At 46.3% G+C, this 15,138-nt stretch overlaps 1 protein-coding gene and 1 long non-coding RNA gene across 4 annotated transcripts in view; one reads left to right on the top strand and one right to left on the bottom strand.

The window, feature by feature from the left end:
* hlk (hulk) overlaps positions 1-15,138 on the bottom strand; it is a 120,428-nt gene that overhangs the window by 4,554 nt on the left and 100,736 nt on the right. For all 3 annotated transcript variants that reach the window (XM_050169826.2, XM_050169824.2, XM_050169825.2), the window contains exons 29-32: positions 11,976-12,116; positions 9,165-9,347; positions 1,097-1,237; positions 568-750 (exon numbers count right to left, since the gene is read on the bottom strand). In XM_050169826.2, the coding sequence (XP_050025783.1) occupies positions 568-750; positions 1,097-1,237; positions 9,165-9,347; positions 11,976-12,116 (648 nt within the window). The remainder of the gene's footprint in view (positions 1-567; positions 751-1,096; positions 1,238-9,164; positions 9,348-11,975; positions 12,117-15,138) is intronic.
* Positions 1-15,138, top strand: part of LOC129382221 (uncharacterized) — a 48,236-nt gene that overhangs the window by 26,886 nt on the left and 6,212 nt on the right. Inside the window, exon 2 of the long non-coding RNA XR_008610315.1 lies at positions 2,560-2,850. This is a non-coding gene — a long non-coding RNA (uncharacterized lncRNA). The remainder of the gene's footprint in view (positions 1-2,559; positions 2,851-15,138) is intronic.

The following is a 15,138-nucleotide window of genomic DNA, read 5'->3' as shown; positions in this document are numbered from 1 at the left end:
CGTTCTACTGCGGGCAGCGCGCGGGCGGCCGCGCATGCCCGGGCCGCTGTATCTTGACAACAATCTGCGGCTGGGACACAGCCCTCCGTGCGCTGCGTTTATGCAGCTTAGTTCGCGTTGACGCGAGACACAGCACGAAGGTCAATTCGCTCACTGCTGCTGCCGCGCTTCCTCACTAAAGTATTCGGCAGCGAGTTTCCGCGGTCATCGAGTGAGGTGTGTTCATGTTTGCTTGTGCGTGCGTGACATCATGCTTGTTAATTTAGTTAGTATGCCTGTCTTTACAAGCTTATACGGTTTATAAAACTACTATCCTTACTTCGTATAGCTGTCCACTAATTTGCTATCGCAATCGATGCTTCGCCTTTCGGGCGAAACTGCGACTTTTTTTTTATCAGGGGACCTATTTGTGCGAATTAAAATTTGTCGAGACTGTAACTTCTTTTATTTACTGGAATTTCGACAGAACATTACAGACAGGGCACTCTTTCCACCGGGTAACCATATAGAAACCGCATTTGTATGCTACCATTGGCAGAGCCTAGCGACACAGGTATTTGAACTTACCTCTGAAGATCGAAGGAAACTTCCTCCGGAAATAAACGATGGCTGGAACCTGGGCGATGCCGTACTTTCTGGCGTACTTGACGTCATTAATCTTGACGAAGGTTACGTCAAGGTCGTCCACTTCATCATCAATGTTCTCCAGCTCAGCTAACACGCTGTCGCACTTCGGACAGTTGCTGTCAACTGCACAAACAAAGGAGAAAAGCGGCAGCCATCATCAGCGCTCCCTCGTTCTCTGCACTTAATCAAGTATATTTTGTCATGGGACCCTGAACTGTATTAGCACTTTATGAATCTTAGTGCCACAATATAGAGCAAAAGGAATCCGTCAACTACTTGAAAGATCTTACGCGATTTAAAGTGATGCTGGTGGTGGTGTTCCTATGAAACACTATCGTAATGCGACATGCTCTTCGACATGTGCGTTGTAAATGATGTGCTGAGAACACGTTGTCCACCGCTTGATATCATTGACATGCAATAATACGCTGGCTGCTGTAGCCTTTATTGCACGCCAGCGTTGACTTACAGAAGAACACGGCGACGAAATCGTTTTCGTCGAGTAGTTTGTCCAGCATCTTTCTGTTGACCTCCTCAATTTCGTCCTTGAGCTCGATGTTCTCGTGACTGGTGAGCCAAGCGAGCACCTTCTCCTCGTTCAGTAAGTCACCTGCGCACGCACACATCTGAGCGAAGTTGCAAAGATATATCTGCTATAGTATGCTATCAACATAATTAAAGTGAAAGAAAATGGCGACTAGAATGTCTACAATGGAGAGGCGAAAATATAGTCGTACAACGAAACGGTTATTATAAAAAAAACAAAAAAAAACAACGCACGCACACAGAGTGGTTGGCGGCGAAGAGTCCGATGGTGTATCAATGAAAACCGTCGTCTTCCGCACCAGCCTGCTCTCCGTTCTTAAAAATAAAAAAAAAAATATCGCCCTGAAAGCTGCGGGTGCTGTAGTCACGTAGTAGCACTTTCATTCCTCGATTAAACTTGCCCTGCAATTCCCGAACCACCCGCCGCGGTGGCTTAAGGCCGATTACGCTCGAGCTGCACGTCGCACCGCCCGCTTGCATGTCGCACAGGTGCGGTCGTGCGAGAAACTGCACATGCCGCACACTGGTGCACAAATTTCGGTTTACACTGCATGTGCGGACACAATGTAAACCGAAATTTGTGCACAGTTGTTCGACATGTGCAATTTTCCGCACGAACGCACGCGTGTGGCCGGCGGGCGGTGCGGCTCGAGCGTAAATCGGCCTCTCGAGCCGCACCGCCCGCATGTGCGGACACAAGCACATGCAGTGTAAACCGAAATTTGTGCACCAGTGTGCGGCATGTGCAGTTTCTCGCACGACCGCACCTGTGCGACATGCAAGCGGGCGGTGCGACGTGCAGCTCGACGTGCAGCTCCTAACGCCCGCTATAGCGGGCGTTAAGCACCACGTCGCGGGCCCGAAGTGCGGACGTGGCGGCGGCCGCATTTCGATGGGGGTGAAACGCATGTTAAAGAACCCCATACAGTGAAAATTAATCCGCAGTGCCCCACTACGGCTTGCCTCATGATCATGGTTTTGGCACGAGGACCGTGTAATTTAATAAACAATACCTGAAAAGCGCGTTCTTTGCAAGCTTTTTTCGCCAGTTTCACCCATTTCCCATGATAGAAGATACCAGTTTGGTCGCCGACATTGACGATGGAGTTTCTATACTTGTGTTATGCCAAACGAGAGGCAGAAATTGACCTCCACTCCTGTCGGTGCCTTTTATTACGTCGAGAAGGGGAGAACCGCGAGGCCTCTGGGTACAAAGGGATGAGGAGGGCCTTCCATTGTCTAGAGGACGGCACCAAGGGTCTACGTCAAGCACTAAAAAGTGTTTTTCTCCGGGACGATGCCGAGATGTGTTTGTTCGAATTTAATGTGTTCGCGAGCAGCATTCAGCGCAGTATGGTTCACATGTTTCGCCTATTTGCCCCGCAGGTTTTCTTGCCGGTGGCTTACTGCTGGTTCCCTCCATCATCACACGTGGATACGGCAATCTTACTATCAGCTGAAAAACTGCATCCCGGTCATGGTCTCGACTAAGCCCCAGCTATCGCTCCGATGCCGATCAACGAATTGTCCCTTGCTCTGCAAAAGCCAAATTCGTCTACAGCGCCACTGCCCTTCACCAAGAGTTTGAAGGACCCGCGCGGCCCTGTTATCGTCAGTGGGCACGCGAGCGGCATTCAGCACAGTGTGGTTCACATGTATCGCCTATTTGCCCCGCAGGTGCGTAACCAAATTTGTTTATACGCTAAGCGATGTGACTTTCGAGTTCTAGTGCTGCTCCCGTGCCCGCGGGTTCTTTGTGGCATTTTAGCTATTGTGTGAACGTAGCCCTTTTGTTGCTTCAGTCAGGGGGTGTGGAAACAAACCCTGGTCCCCCTAAAACAATCAAGTCTCGCTTCGACTCAACTAATGAACTGGCAGCCGAAAGTTCAGTAGAAGCGAGTGAAATGGGGGGGGGGGGGGGTTACATACGCTAAAGGATATTAACCAACGAACTGTGGAACTGGTAGAAAGTCAGGCGGAAATCAGAACTAGCCAGCTGGCCCTTGACTCAAAGCTGTCCCAAATATTCAAACGCATTGAAACTCTGGAACTCAAGTCTAATAGCATAGACGCCATCGGAGACAATCTGGCGGCTATTAAAGAAACTACCGAGCGCCTGACGTCACAACAAGTAACTTTAAACTGCCGGCTGGACGAACCAGAAGATAGATCCAGGAGAAATAATGTGATCGTTCATGGTATTCCTTACTCGCGCTAAACGTGGGCGCAAACTGAGCAAAAAACACTTGCGGCGATTTCTTTAGCAATAGACAGCGACTTTTCCCCAAATGCTGTTGAAAGTGCCCATATATTGGGCGTATTTTCCGACACTAAATGTCGCCCTGTAATCATGAAGCTGAACAACTTCAAAGACAAAGAAAAAAGAAAAAATACTTTCCTTGCGCCCCAACCTAAAAGAGGACATTTCGGTTTCAGGTGACTTTGCGCCGGCAACTAGACATGCACGGAAAAAACTGTTGGAATACGCCAAAGGACAGCTGCATTCCCCACAGTTTACACTAAAATACAACAAGCTACTCATAGATAACCAGTACTATATGTATGATGCGAAGAGAGATATAGCATTCTAAACGTAACATCCCGAGCTTCAAACTATGCTGCGTCGGTTAAACTACGCAACGCTACCACCAATGACGCAGAGACAAGTAGCTTTCCCTCCGAACAGCGCTGGGCTTCCTATAGCTCGATAACATTGCTTACATCGACGAATTAAAACATGCGAAAAATAATTACCTTCAATACACACTGCCGTCAATGCTTAATAACAATCTTAAAAGTTTTGGCGCGTTATTAATCTTCCCAAATGTAACTCAATTCAGCTAGTCGTTCCCAGTCGCTCCCCCATACCAAATGTCGATTGCCCATCTGTACTTAACAGTGTTTCCTTTAAAAATGTTGTAACCTCTTCTAGTAATTTGCCTCCGTGTGAGGCCAACTATGAGGACCTGCCAATGAATCCCATTATAATCGATCCATATGGCGTTGCCAAAATAATTCAATCGTTGAAAGTGTCAAGTCCCTGCTCTGACCTTACTACTGCTAAGTTCCTAAAGAGCACTATTTTGTATTCGTCTATTATTCTGGCTAAGATTTTTCAGCAGTCACTGGACGCGCACACAATGCCTGCTGATTGGAAGGTCGGGAACGTGGTGCCCATCCATAAACCCGGCAAAAAAGACTCGCCTAACAATTATCGACTCATATAACCAACAAGCATACCATGTAAAATTCTCCAACACATCTAGTACTCACGCTTAGTAACCTTACTTGAATCAAATTAGTTTTTTTCGCCTTATCAACATGGTTTTAAGAAGATTTTCTCGTGCGAAACTCAGTTACTCTGTTTCGCCCATAAACTGAATCTCATTCTAGACCGCGGCTCATGCACAGATTGCCGTTTCCTTGATTTCTCGAAAGCATTCGATAAAGTCTGGCATAAATCACTTCTCCTTAAACTTAGTCAACTTAACATAGATCGTAACATTTTTTCATGGATAGAACAATTTCTTCTGAACAGGTCGCAGTACGTAACATGTAATGACCAAGAATCCTTTTCTAGTTCTGTTCATTCTAGTGTGCCGCAAGGCTCAGTATTAGGTCCCCTTCTCTTTTTGATTTATATTAATGATCTCCCTGCTTGTTTTCGTCTAATAATAACCTGTTTGCCGAAACTGCGTTATTTTTCGTGAAATTACAGACCATAACGATAGCAGTGTCTGCATGGTGGAGGAAATGGCACATGGAAGCCATCATCATCACCATCATCATATTTTATGTTTACTGCAGGACGAAGGCCTCTTCCTGCGAGCTCCAATTACCCCTGTCCTGCGCCAACCGATTCCAACTAGCACCCACAAATTTCCTAATTTCGTCGCACCACCTAGTCTTCTGCCGTCCTCTGCGCGCTTCCCTTCTCTTGGTACCCAATCTGTCACCCTAACGGCCTAACGGTTATATAATCTGCGCATTACATGACCTGGCTAGCGCCATTTCTTTCTCTTAATGCCAATTAGAATGTCGTCTATACCTGTTTGCTCTGTGATCCAAACCGCTCTCTTTCTGTCCCTTAAAGTTATGCCTAGCATTCTTCGTTCCATCGCTCTTTGCGCGGTCTTTAACTTGTTCTCAAGCTTCTTTGTCAGTCTCCAAGTCTCTGTCCCATATGTCAGCACCAGTAAAATATACTGATTGTATACCTTCCTTTTCAATAATAACGGTAAGCTTCCAGTCAAGCGCTCATGATGTCTGCCGTATGCAATTCAACCCATTTTTATTCTTCTGTGAATTTCCTTCTCATGATCAGGGTTCCCTGTGATTGACCTAGGTAAACGTACTCCTTCACAGACTCTACAGGCTGACTTGCGATCCTGAACCCTTGTTCCCTTGACCGGTTATACATAATTATCTTTGTCTTCTGCATATTAATCTTCATCCCCACTTTTACACGCTCCCTGTCAAGGACCTCAATCATTTGTTGTAACTCGTATACAGTGTTGCTGAATAGAACAATGTCATCGTCAAACCGACGGTTGCTGAGGTGTTCGCCGTCGATACTTAATCCTAAACCTTTCCAGTTTAATAACTTGAATACTTCTACCAAGCACGCAGTGAATAGCATTGGAGAGATTGTGTCTCCTTGTCTGACTCCTTCCTTTATAGGTATCTTCCTACTTTTCTTGTGTAGAATTAAGGTGGCTGTGGAATCTCTCTATATATTTCCCAGTATATTTACGTAAGCGGTCTGTGCTCCTTGATTACGCAATGCCTCTATGACTGCTGCCATCTCTACTGAATCAAATGCCTTTCGTAATCTATGAAAACCATATAGAGAGGCTTATTGCGCTTTGTGGATTTCTCAATAACTTGATTAATGACATGGATGTGATCCATTGTAGAGTATCGCTTCCTGAAGCCAGCCTGTTCACTTGGTTGTCTAAAGGCCAGTGTTGCCCTTAAATATTGGAGATTATTTTGGTAAATATTTTATATAATACTGGGAGTAAACTAATGGGCCTATAATTTTTCAGTTATTTAACGTCTCCCTTTTTTTATTAGTATAATGTTTCCATTCTTTCAATTTTCTGGGACCCTTGCAGTCAATAGACACTTCGTATAGAGAGCCGCCAGTTTTTCTAGCATTATGTCTCCTCCTTCTTTGATTAAATCGACTGTTATTCCAATTTCTCCTGCAGCGTTTCTCTGTTTCATGTCTTCCAAGGCCCTTCTGACCTCATCTCTAGTTATAGGAGTTTCTGTATCCTGTTCATTATTGTTTCGAATGGAGTACTCCTGAGTCCTCTGGGCACTGTACAGGTCAGTATAGAATTCTTACGCTGCGTTTATTATACCTTCGAGATTGCTGCTGATATTACCCTGTTTATCCTTCACTGCATACATCTTGGTTTGTCCTATGCCAAGTTTCCTTCTCACTGATTTCAGGCGGCGTCCATTTTTTACGGCTTCTTCAGTCTTTCTCACGTTATAATTTCCGATATCATATATTTTCGTCTTGTTGATCAGTTTTGACAGTTCCGCGAATTCTGTCTTATCTCTTGAGTTGCACTTTCATTCTTTGTCATTTCTTTATTAGGTCCTTTGTTACTTGGGAGAGATTGCCTACTGGTTGTCTTGGTGCCTTGCCTCCCACTTCACTTGCTGCCTCTGAAGCCAGCCTCGTCACGGTTTCATTCATTAGCTCTATGACATCATCATCATCTCTCTGTTCTAAGGCTGCATATTTGTTTGCAAGTAGCAGCCTCAATTTGTCTGCTTTTACCCTTACTGCCTCTAAGTTGACCTGTTTCTTCTTGACCAGTTTTGCTCCTTCACTGTTCAAATTGAGGTGAATCCTAGCCCTAACTTATGATCACTGCACTTTACCCTACCTATGACTTCTACATCCTGCAGTATGCTGGGATCGGCAGAAAGTATGAAATCAATTTCATTTCTTGTTTCACCATTAGGGGTTTTCCAGGCCCTCTTTCTGTTGCTACGTTTCCTGAAAAAGGTGTTCATTATTCTCAGCTTGTTCCTTTCTGCAAATTCTAGCAGCATCTCTCTAGCGTTTCTAGAATCGACGCCATAGTTGCCAGCTGCCTGTTCACCCGCGTGTTCTTTCCCACTTTTGCATTGAAGTCCCCCATTACTACTGTATACCGCGTTTGCACTTTTCTCATCGCTAATTCGACATCTTCATAAAACTGATCTACTTCCTCATCGTCGTGACTGGACGTTGGAGCGTAGGTTTGTACTATCTTTAATCTATACCTTTTATTGAGTTTGATTACGACTACTGCTACCCTCTCGTTGATGCTGTAGAATTCGTCAATGTTGCCCGCTATGCCTTTATGGATTAGGAATCCTACCCCGTATTGCTTCTTATCAAGGAGACCTCTATAGCAGAGTACATGGCCGTTATTTAGCAATGTATAAGCGTCATCAGTTCTTCTAATCTCACTAAGGCCGATAATATCCCAAACAATGTCTGATAGTCGCTCAAAGAGTCCTGCTAAGCTAGCCTCACTCGACAAAGTTCGGCTGTTAAAGGTTGACAGGGTCAGTTTTCATTGGCGGCCTGTCCGGACCCGGAGATTCTTAGCACCCTCTGCTGCGTTACAGATCTGACCGCCGCCTTGATCAGGAGCTCCTCAGCTGCTGGGGACTGAGGGCCATGGGCTAATTGTAGATATCACCAGGAAGGTTGTGTACGAATACTGCGCCAGGGAGGCCAATTCCTGTTCTGGTGAGGAAGTGTCTTTGTTCAAGCTTAGTGGGCCTTTCTAATTTGGTTGTACCTGGATTACTATAGCCCCACTCGCTCTCGGCATCTTTCGCCGGTGTCAGGCGTCACTCCAAGCCTGCAGTTGTAGTGCACTGGAGAATGTCAAATTCAGGTGCACCAGCGTCAAAAAAAGAAAGGGGGAGGAGGGGAGAGATTTGAACTTCCGACTACCGCAACTGAGCATTCGGCACATGGAACTAAACACTACTAAATGCAAAGCTATGCGTGTCTCCCGTGGGGCATCTTCTCCTGCCCTGGATCATCTTAACAACGTACCGCTCAAAACCGCAACATCATACCGATACTTAGGTGTTCACGTAATGTCTTCGCTTTTATGATCCCTGCACGTTGGACAAATAATTAACAACGCCAACCGCACGCTTGGCTACTTGCGTCGTAACTTTTCATCCGCCCCGTTTTCACTGAAGACACTCTTGTACAACACCACTTTAGTAAGGGCAAAATTAGAATACGCTGCTTCAATATGGGACCCGGGTACTGAAGTTCTAATTAAATGTCTTCAACTCGTTCAAAACAACACTGCACGGTTTATTACAAGAAATTACAGCAGAGCATCCAGTGTAACATCTAAGAAAAATACGTCGTGCCTGCCTCTGCTCGCCCATCGCCGTCAGTATTTTCGTCTTTGTTTATTTCATAAAATTTATTATCGCAATCCCTGCTTGCGATCCATCTTGATATCCGAGCCTTCATATGTCTCTGCCCGCACTGATCACCGACATAAAGTTACAATCATTTCTCGTCGAACAAAATCTTGTTTTCAGTTTTTCGTATGTTGTACGTGGAGTACAGCATACGACTGGAACCGCCTTCCCGGACCAACCGTCGCCATTGAAGACAAGTGCCTGTTTCGCACTACTTTAGCTAATGCTGTTACTACAGAGCCACCTAGATTATACACTAACCTTTTGCAGCATTTTATTGTTTTTCAAATTTTTGTACCCACCCCCCTCTGTAATTCCTTTGGCCTTGAGGGTAAATAACTGAAATGAAATTTAGGTTTATTAGGATACACTGTATGCAGGGCGATAAACAGCAGACCGCAAGGCGAGCCCGCCAACATGTGTCATTTCGTTGCGTGCATGTTAGTACTTCACTGTTCAGCCTAGAGTGTTTTAAGTTGACTTTGTCGCTAAAACATGTCTGCTCTGACAAGCCCTGAGCTTACCGTCGTAAACGACAGGGGTCTTCTTCCGGAAGTAGACCAGGGTCGGGAATGTTGACACGCCGAACTGCATCGCTGCTTCGAAGTCGTTGATCTTCACGAAGTCAATGCCAAACACGTCGGCCTCATCGTCAATGTTCTCGAGCTCTTTGAGAACCTTTTCGCAGTCCTCGCAGTCTTCTTCGTCTGAAGCAAGAGAGGTCGTCGGGTGTCATTGCGTCAGCACCATTTCGTTTCGTTTGTACTCTGCATGATCTGAACATGAATAAATCCACAACATACTGAATCTGCTTTCACTAATAAAATATTTTTACGCGTTAATCACAATAAAGAGTCCTATAGAAAAGTTTATGATCAAGTAAAGATATGTTGAAAGCAAATTCACAGGCGATTACGATACTCCCTAATGCGGAATTTGTGCGCAGCTCTATGCGTGTTTTCATTTCTCGATATATTGGCTGGCGCGGGCAACCTGTCTCGCGCGGCACATTGCAAAGGGAGCGAAGTGTGGCGCGATTGTCTCGCTAATCGTGATATCGCGAGAAGCAGCGCGTGGGTGACGCGTGGGCGCGATTCACAACAGTCGCAGCAGACAGACCTCCGCTCATGCTGCGCTTTGTTTCTATATATGGCATCGATGGCATCATCGGTGAAAAGACGACGCGCGCTACTCTGGCGCCATCTCGTAGCCATCGTCGCTGTAGAGCCAATATCGCACCGCAATACGCTTCTCACGCTTTCGCCATATCCTCCTCCTCCGCTTTCCGCCTCATGGTACCGCTGCGCCCTCCTTCTCCACTTTCCTCCTCGCGCTCACTTCGCTATCGCCGTCTTTCATCCTCCGCTGCGCTCCGCGTTCGCTCTTTTATCCTTCGCTGTGCTCGTTCCCTCGGTTACGCCGAGGGACGGCGCCGACGCGAAACGCAGGAAGGGGCGTCTTAGAACTGTGCGCTAAAGTGTCACTGAACAAATGAATGAAAGGACAGTCACTTTAGCACACGCTAAAGAGAATAAAGGCGAAAGCCAGCACGATCACGAGACATTTATTAAATTACTTGACACTCTCATTCGAATGCATTGGTATTTCCTATCGTTTTCTCTCACCAAAGGTCGTGGGTTCGTGCGCCTTAATTAACTCTGCCTTAATTAACACCATAGGTCGTGGGTTCAACTCCCACCAATGATTGTGGGTTCGACCATCAATGGTGGCACCATCAATTTTGGTCCCACCAAAGGACGTGGGTTCGAGTGCCTTCATTAACTTTGCCTTAATTAACACCAAAGTCGTGGGTGCGACTCCCACCAGAGGTCGTGAATGGCACCATCAATTTTGGTGCCATGGAATTTTGGTGCCATAACACCGGACGGTCAATTTTTCGACAACGCCGGACAACGGGTATTTAGACACATGAGCCACTTAAGTTGCATTTTTACAATTTCTGGTAGGTACAGCGGGGCGTGGCATTTCTCGATGCGCTCGACGTTTCTGAGCAGGCGCGGCTAAGAGCGGGTGCGAGAGAGAAAATCTGGGGGCTTTTGCTCCTTCAATATCTGACTCTGCCTAGGCACTACAGAGGAGAAGTTTCTTTGCGCGTGTTGTATGTGTTTGGCCCTAGGTGTGCCGGCATCCTGGAGTGGGGCTGAGTTTCTTTACGCTCGGACGCTGGCTGCGGCGGCGCGGTGAAACAGGTGAAGCAGCGGGCACTGACGCCCCGTTTGGTGATCGTATACGGTATCGTAAATTCTCTGTGAAGCCTCCTTCCCCAGTGCGGAGTAGCCTGCCGGGTTAGCCTCCCTACCTTTACGACACTCTCTCTCGCTCTCTCTTTGTGAAGCCCGTACCGCTGTGAAGGGTTCCGTATGAAGCCCTATAATGTCGAACATTCGCTTTGACTTGGTCACTGACCAAATTTTCCGTTCAACGCATGGTAAATGCGCTCATACCGCCTAAAGTAATGGAGAACATGTGGCTACTACGTCTTTCACATGCTTTGCTCCTTCTTTCTGATCTGGAGTGCAGGGCACTGTTTGTTTGTTTGTTTGTTTTTTCGGGAAACGCGCCACTGTAGAACTTTGACTTATAGAACGCTGGACTCTGGACAAGTGAACTGTGCACTATGCCTATAGTCATGACCAACCTGCCGTAGTGGCTTGGCGGCTATGGTGTTGCGCTGCTAAGCGCCAGGCCGCGTGTTCAATTTCCGGCGGCCTTATTTCGACGGGGGCGGAAATGCTGCAACGCAGGTACGCCGTGCATTGGACGCACGTTAAAGAACTCCAGGCGGCCCAAGTTAATCCGGAGGCCCCTCACTGCGGCGTGCCCCATAGTCAGAGTTTGGGTTTCGCACGCCGAATGTTTTTGTCATTGCCGCCTCGACCGAATACCCGCGCTCGACGCATCGCGAAGAACCAATAGAGTCAAACTGACTACCGCGCTATTTTTCAACGGCCTCGTCAGTGTCCTCCGTCATCGCACTGCGATGTCACTAAACACGCCGTGAAGTCTGCACCGAGAGCACTGGGCTATGGCCGCTACATACCCTGTGAGGCTTGCCAGTGACCGTGGAGACAACGCGAGGAACCATCGTAAATTATACGGGCATAAAGAAGAGCACAGAAGGAATTTTTATCAATTTAAAAGCTTGTAGCTAGGTTATTTCAACACGTTTTCATTAAACATCTCGCTGGAGGTCTTTCCCTAGACGTATGACTATCATTTCGAAGGAAACAAATTCGGATACGATTGCCTAAGGCTCTTCCAGTCAATCGAGTGATGTGGGTAGCAGCGTACGTTAACATGCAAACAACGCTTACAGAAGAGAACGGCGAGGAAAGGCGAGTCGTCCACCAGCTTGTCGAGCATCCTCTTATTGACGGCCTCGATTTCGTCAGCCAGTTCCCGGTTGTCGTCATCAATGAGCCATTCGAACACGGCCTCTTCGTTCTTGATGTCGCCTGGACGACAAAATGCTTTCTTAGCGGTAACGCAATGGGTGCGCGGGGTTTATGAAGACACTATCTAGATAGCAATATATATATATATATATATATATATATATATATATATATATATATATATATATATATATATATGGCTAGGGTTTCATGTATTTTTCGTGTTAATGCGTCGATAACAAAAATACACCCAGTGAGCGTGGGCCGCTCCCAGAGATAGCGCAATACCAGGCCGATCCGCGGCGGAGGTAAAGCAGGCTTCAAGCGCTCCACCTCTAATAATAATAAATGGAAAATAATAAATGAAATAAATAAATCAAGATGCATTGTTTCAAGTCGATGGGTATAATGAAATCGTTTGTGAACAGCACATAGAGTCACGAGCAGGAGACGTTGTCACATACGTAAAGGACAAAATGTATGTACAATCACACACTCTTGACTCGCAAGAGGACAATACCACCGACTGTGGAGATGTCTGTGCCATACAAGCGAAAGACAGAATTGGGATATCCATTGTATATATATATCTCCAGGCACACCCAAGTGTGATGCCCTGAAGTTCATGAACACGCAGTTTTCACGGGTTAGCCGTGATGACAGTACCGCTGTGATCATCGCTGGTGACTTCACTGTGGACATTTTAAAATCAGACAAAAAATGGTTCACTCAGTTTGTGGTAGAAGAGTTTGGTTTTAAGTGCCACACCAATCCAAGTAACTCAACTACTCAACAGCGGTCGTGTATATGGAATAGAATGGAAAACTTTATTGACTTTTTTAAGGTTTTAGCGGGTCGAGGCCAAAGTCTTCATTCTTGAAGCTTGGGTCCTCTTCAGCCATGGATGGGCCCCTAGTCCAGGGCTCCACTGAGCCGGGCCGCCTCGCACGCGTGCGCTATTAGAGCTCTTTGAGCCTCTAGCTCGCGGCTGGTGAGCCAGCTCTCCCATTGCTCCGCACTTGGTGTTTTGTGTTTGTGGAATGCCTGGTTTCTTGTACACTCCCATGTGATGTGGTATAATGTTGGTTTAGCTCCACACCACGGACAGGTTGCGCTATACTGCGTGGGGAACATCCTACTTAGTATGTGTAAGTTTCGGAAGGAGCCCGTTTGCAGTCTCCGCTATCCTGCGGCCTCCTCCTTTGTTAATGCTTTATGTGGTGGGGGATATTGATATCTTAGCCCCTTATAGAGGTTTAATAGCTCTGAATAGCTGTTCCCGCAGTTGAACTGTGGCCCCTCTGGGGCGGTTGACGTTCCTGCTCGGCTGGTCATCCCTCGAGCTAGGCTGTCTGCCCCTTCGTTGCCTCTGATCCCTGCGTGGCTTGGTATCCAGATAATGTTATGTGTGGGTTGTCCCTCAGCGATTGGAACTCTGCTGAGGATCTTGAGCGCCGTGTTACTAATTCTGCCTCTTATATAGCTCCGGCACGCCTCTTGTGAATCTGTTAGAATATTGAGGAATATTCCTGTTCTATAACCTTCTTCCGCTGCCAGTGCGACAGCAATTTCCTCTGCCTCGGTTATGTTAGCCACCTCGGCCGTGAGTCCTGTGATTAATTCTCCTTGATTATTTACTACTACCGCTGCCGCGTTGTTTTTGTGTGCTTGTGAGTATAGGGACGCATCGGTATAGACTGTATTGTCCCGATGTCCCATCGTCTTTTCGTAAAACTCTGCCCTAGCCTGTCTCCTACTCGCATGGAGGTTTGGGTCCATGTTGCGAGGGATAGGTTGTATGCGTAGTTTCTTTCTTAGTGGGTCTGGTATTGTGGCCCTGCTACTTTGTGGTTTTTCTACTTCCCGACCTACCTTTGTCAGGAGCGCCCTTCCCGTTGTTGTATTGCTGAGTCTTCGTACTTGTGCGTTAAGCTGGCATTCCCTTAGTTCTTCAAAAGTGTTGCTGATTCCAAGTTGCATGGGTTTGTCGTTGGATGTGTTCCTTGGGAGGAGGAGAGCTGTTTTGATACGCTTTCCGGAGGATGGTCTCCACTTGCTCTTTTTCGGTTTTGGTGATTGCATGGTACGGCAGTGAGTATCGGTCGTGTATAAATTCATATTTGGCCAAGATTCTTTCTAAGGGTGTAACCGAACCAATCAGTGCATATCACAGTAATCAGAAACATATCGCTAGCACCAATACCAAATGAAGAAAATAAATGCATGTACCCTTGTCTAACCCTCTGTGATGTGCTACAGCTTCGCTGGTCATCCACCTTAACAGAGTGGAATAGCTCCTCCATATTTTTTAAAGACTCTGTCTGGATCTATTTGACGGGGAAAATGTCGGCTATTAGCTGCGAAAGTGAACCGCCAAATTACCCTTCTTGAGTTTCTCGGCGGAACCACATAGCTAGTCGGTCAATACGATGTTAAGTATTTCTAAGTATACTCGCATGTTGACGTTGTCTTTGACTTTTAAAGAAGCTATCAAACCTCACTGAATTGAGCCTTTTGGTTTCTTCCCTATAATCCTGATTTGTTGTCAAAATATTCCGAAGGCCTTAAGGAGCTATCGCTCTAGAACTACAAGGCCGTCTTTCGTTTTTGCCTATTTTTGGCTTGACAAGGCACCGCTAACGATATTGGATTGGCGTTTCTGGTATTCAGGATGTATAATTTACCAATTAAGCTTAATGTAACATTCCTTCCTAATGTGCCTACAACTACCACCGGTGTGTTCATTCAGTACCGCAATACCTGGAAATACTAGATGTTTCCATCGCTCACGTTACTTATAACTTGGTGCTGTTATTCAGCGTGCCAAGAAAAGGCTGACGTATTGTGCTACTCGGCTTCTCGATCTGTTTCTGTGACATAAACAGCGAAAACAGTTCAAGGCAAAATAAAAGCGCAAAAAAATGATTAAGCAAATATGCATTCTGGTGGCCACTGTGACATCTACCACAAGAAACATTTTTCAACACTGTCCTCAGCTCAGCAAAGGCAGTTTCGACAGATACAGCTGTGACAGTGATGCCAATCTCCCGTTCCAAAGTTCTATGCCGTTCCTACGTAACAT

The sequence above is a fragment of the Dermacentor andersoni genome, chromosome 6 (assembly GCF_023375885.2).
Source record: "Dermacentor andersoni chromosome 6, qqDerAnde1_hic_scaffold, whole genome shotgun sequence".
NCBI classification, from domain to species: Eukaryota; Metazoa; Arthropoda; class Arachnida; order Ixodida; family Ixodidae; genus Dermacentor; species Dermacentor andersoni.
This window is presented reverse-complemented; position numbering and strand designations above follow the sequence as displayed.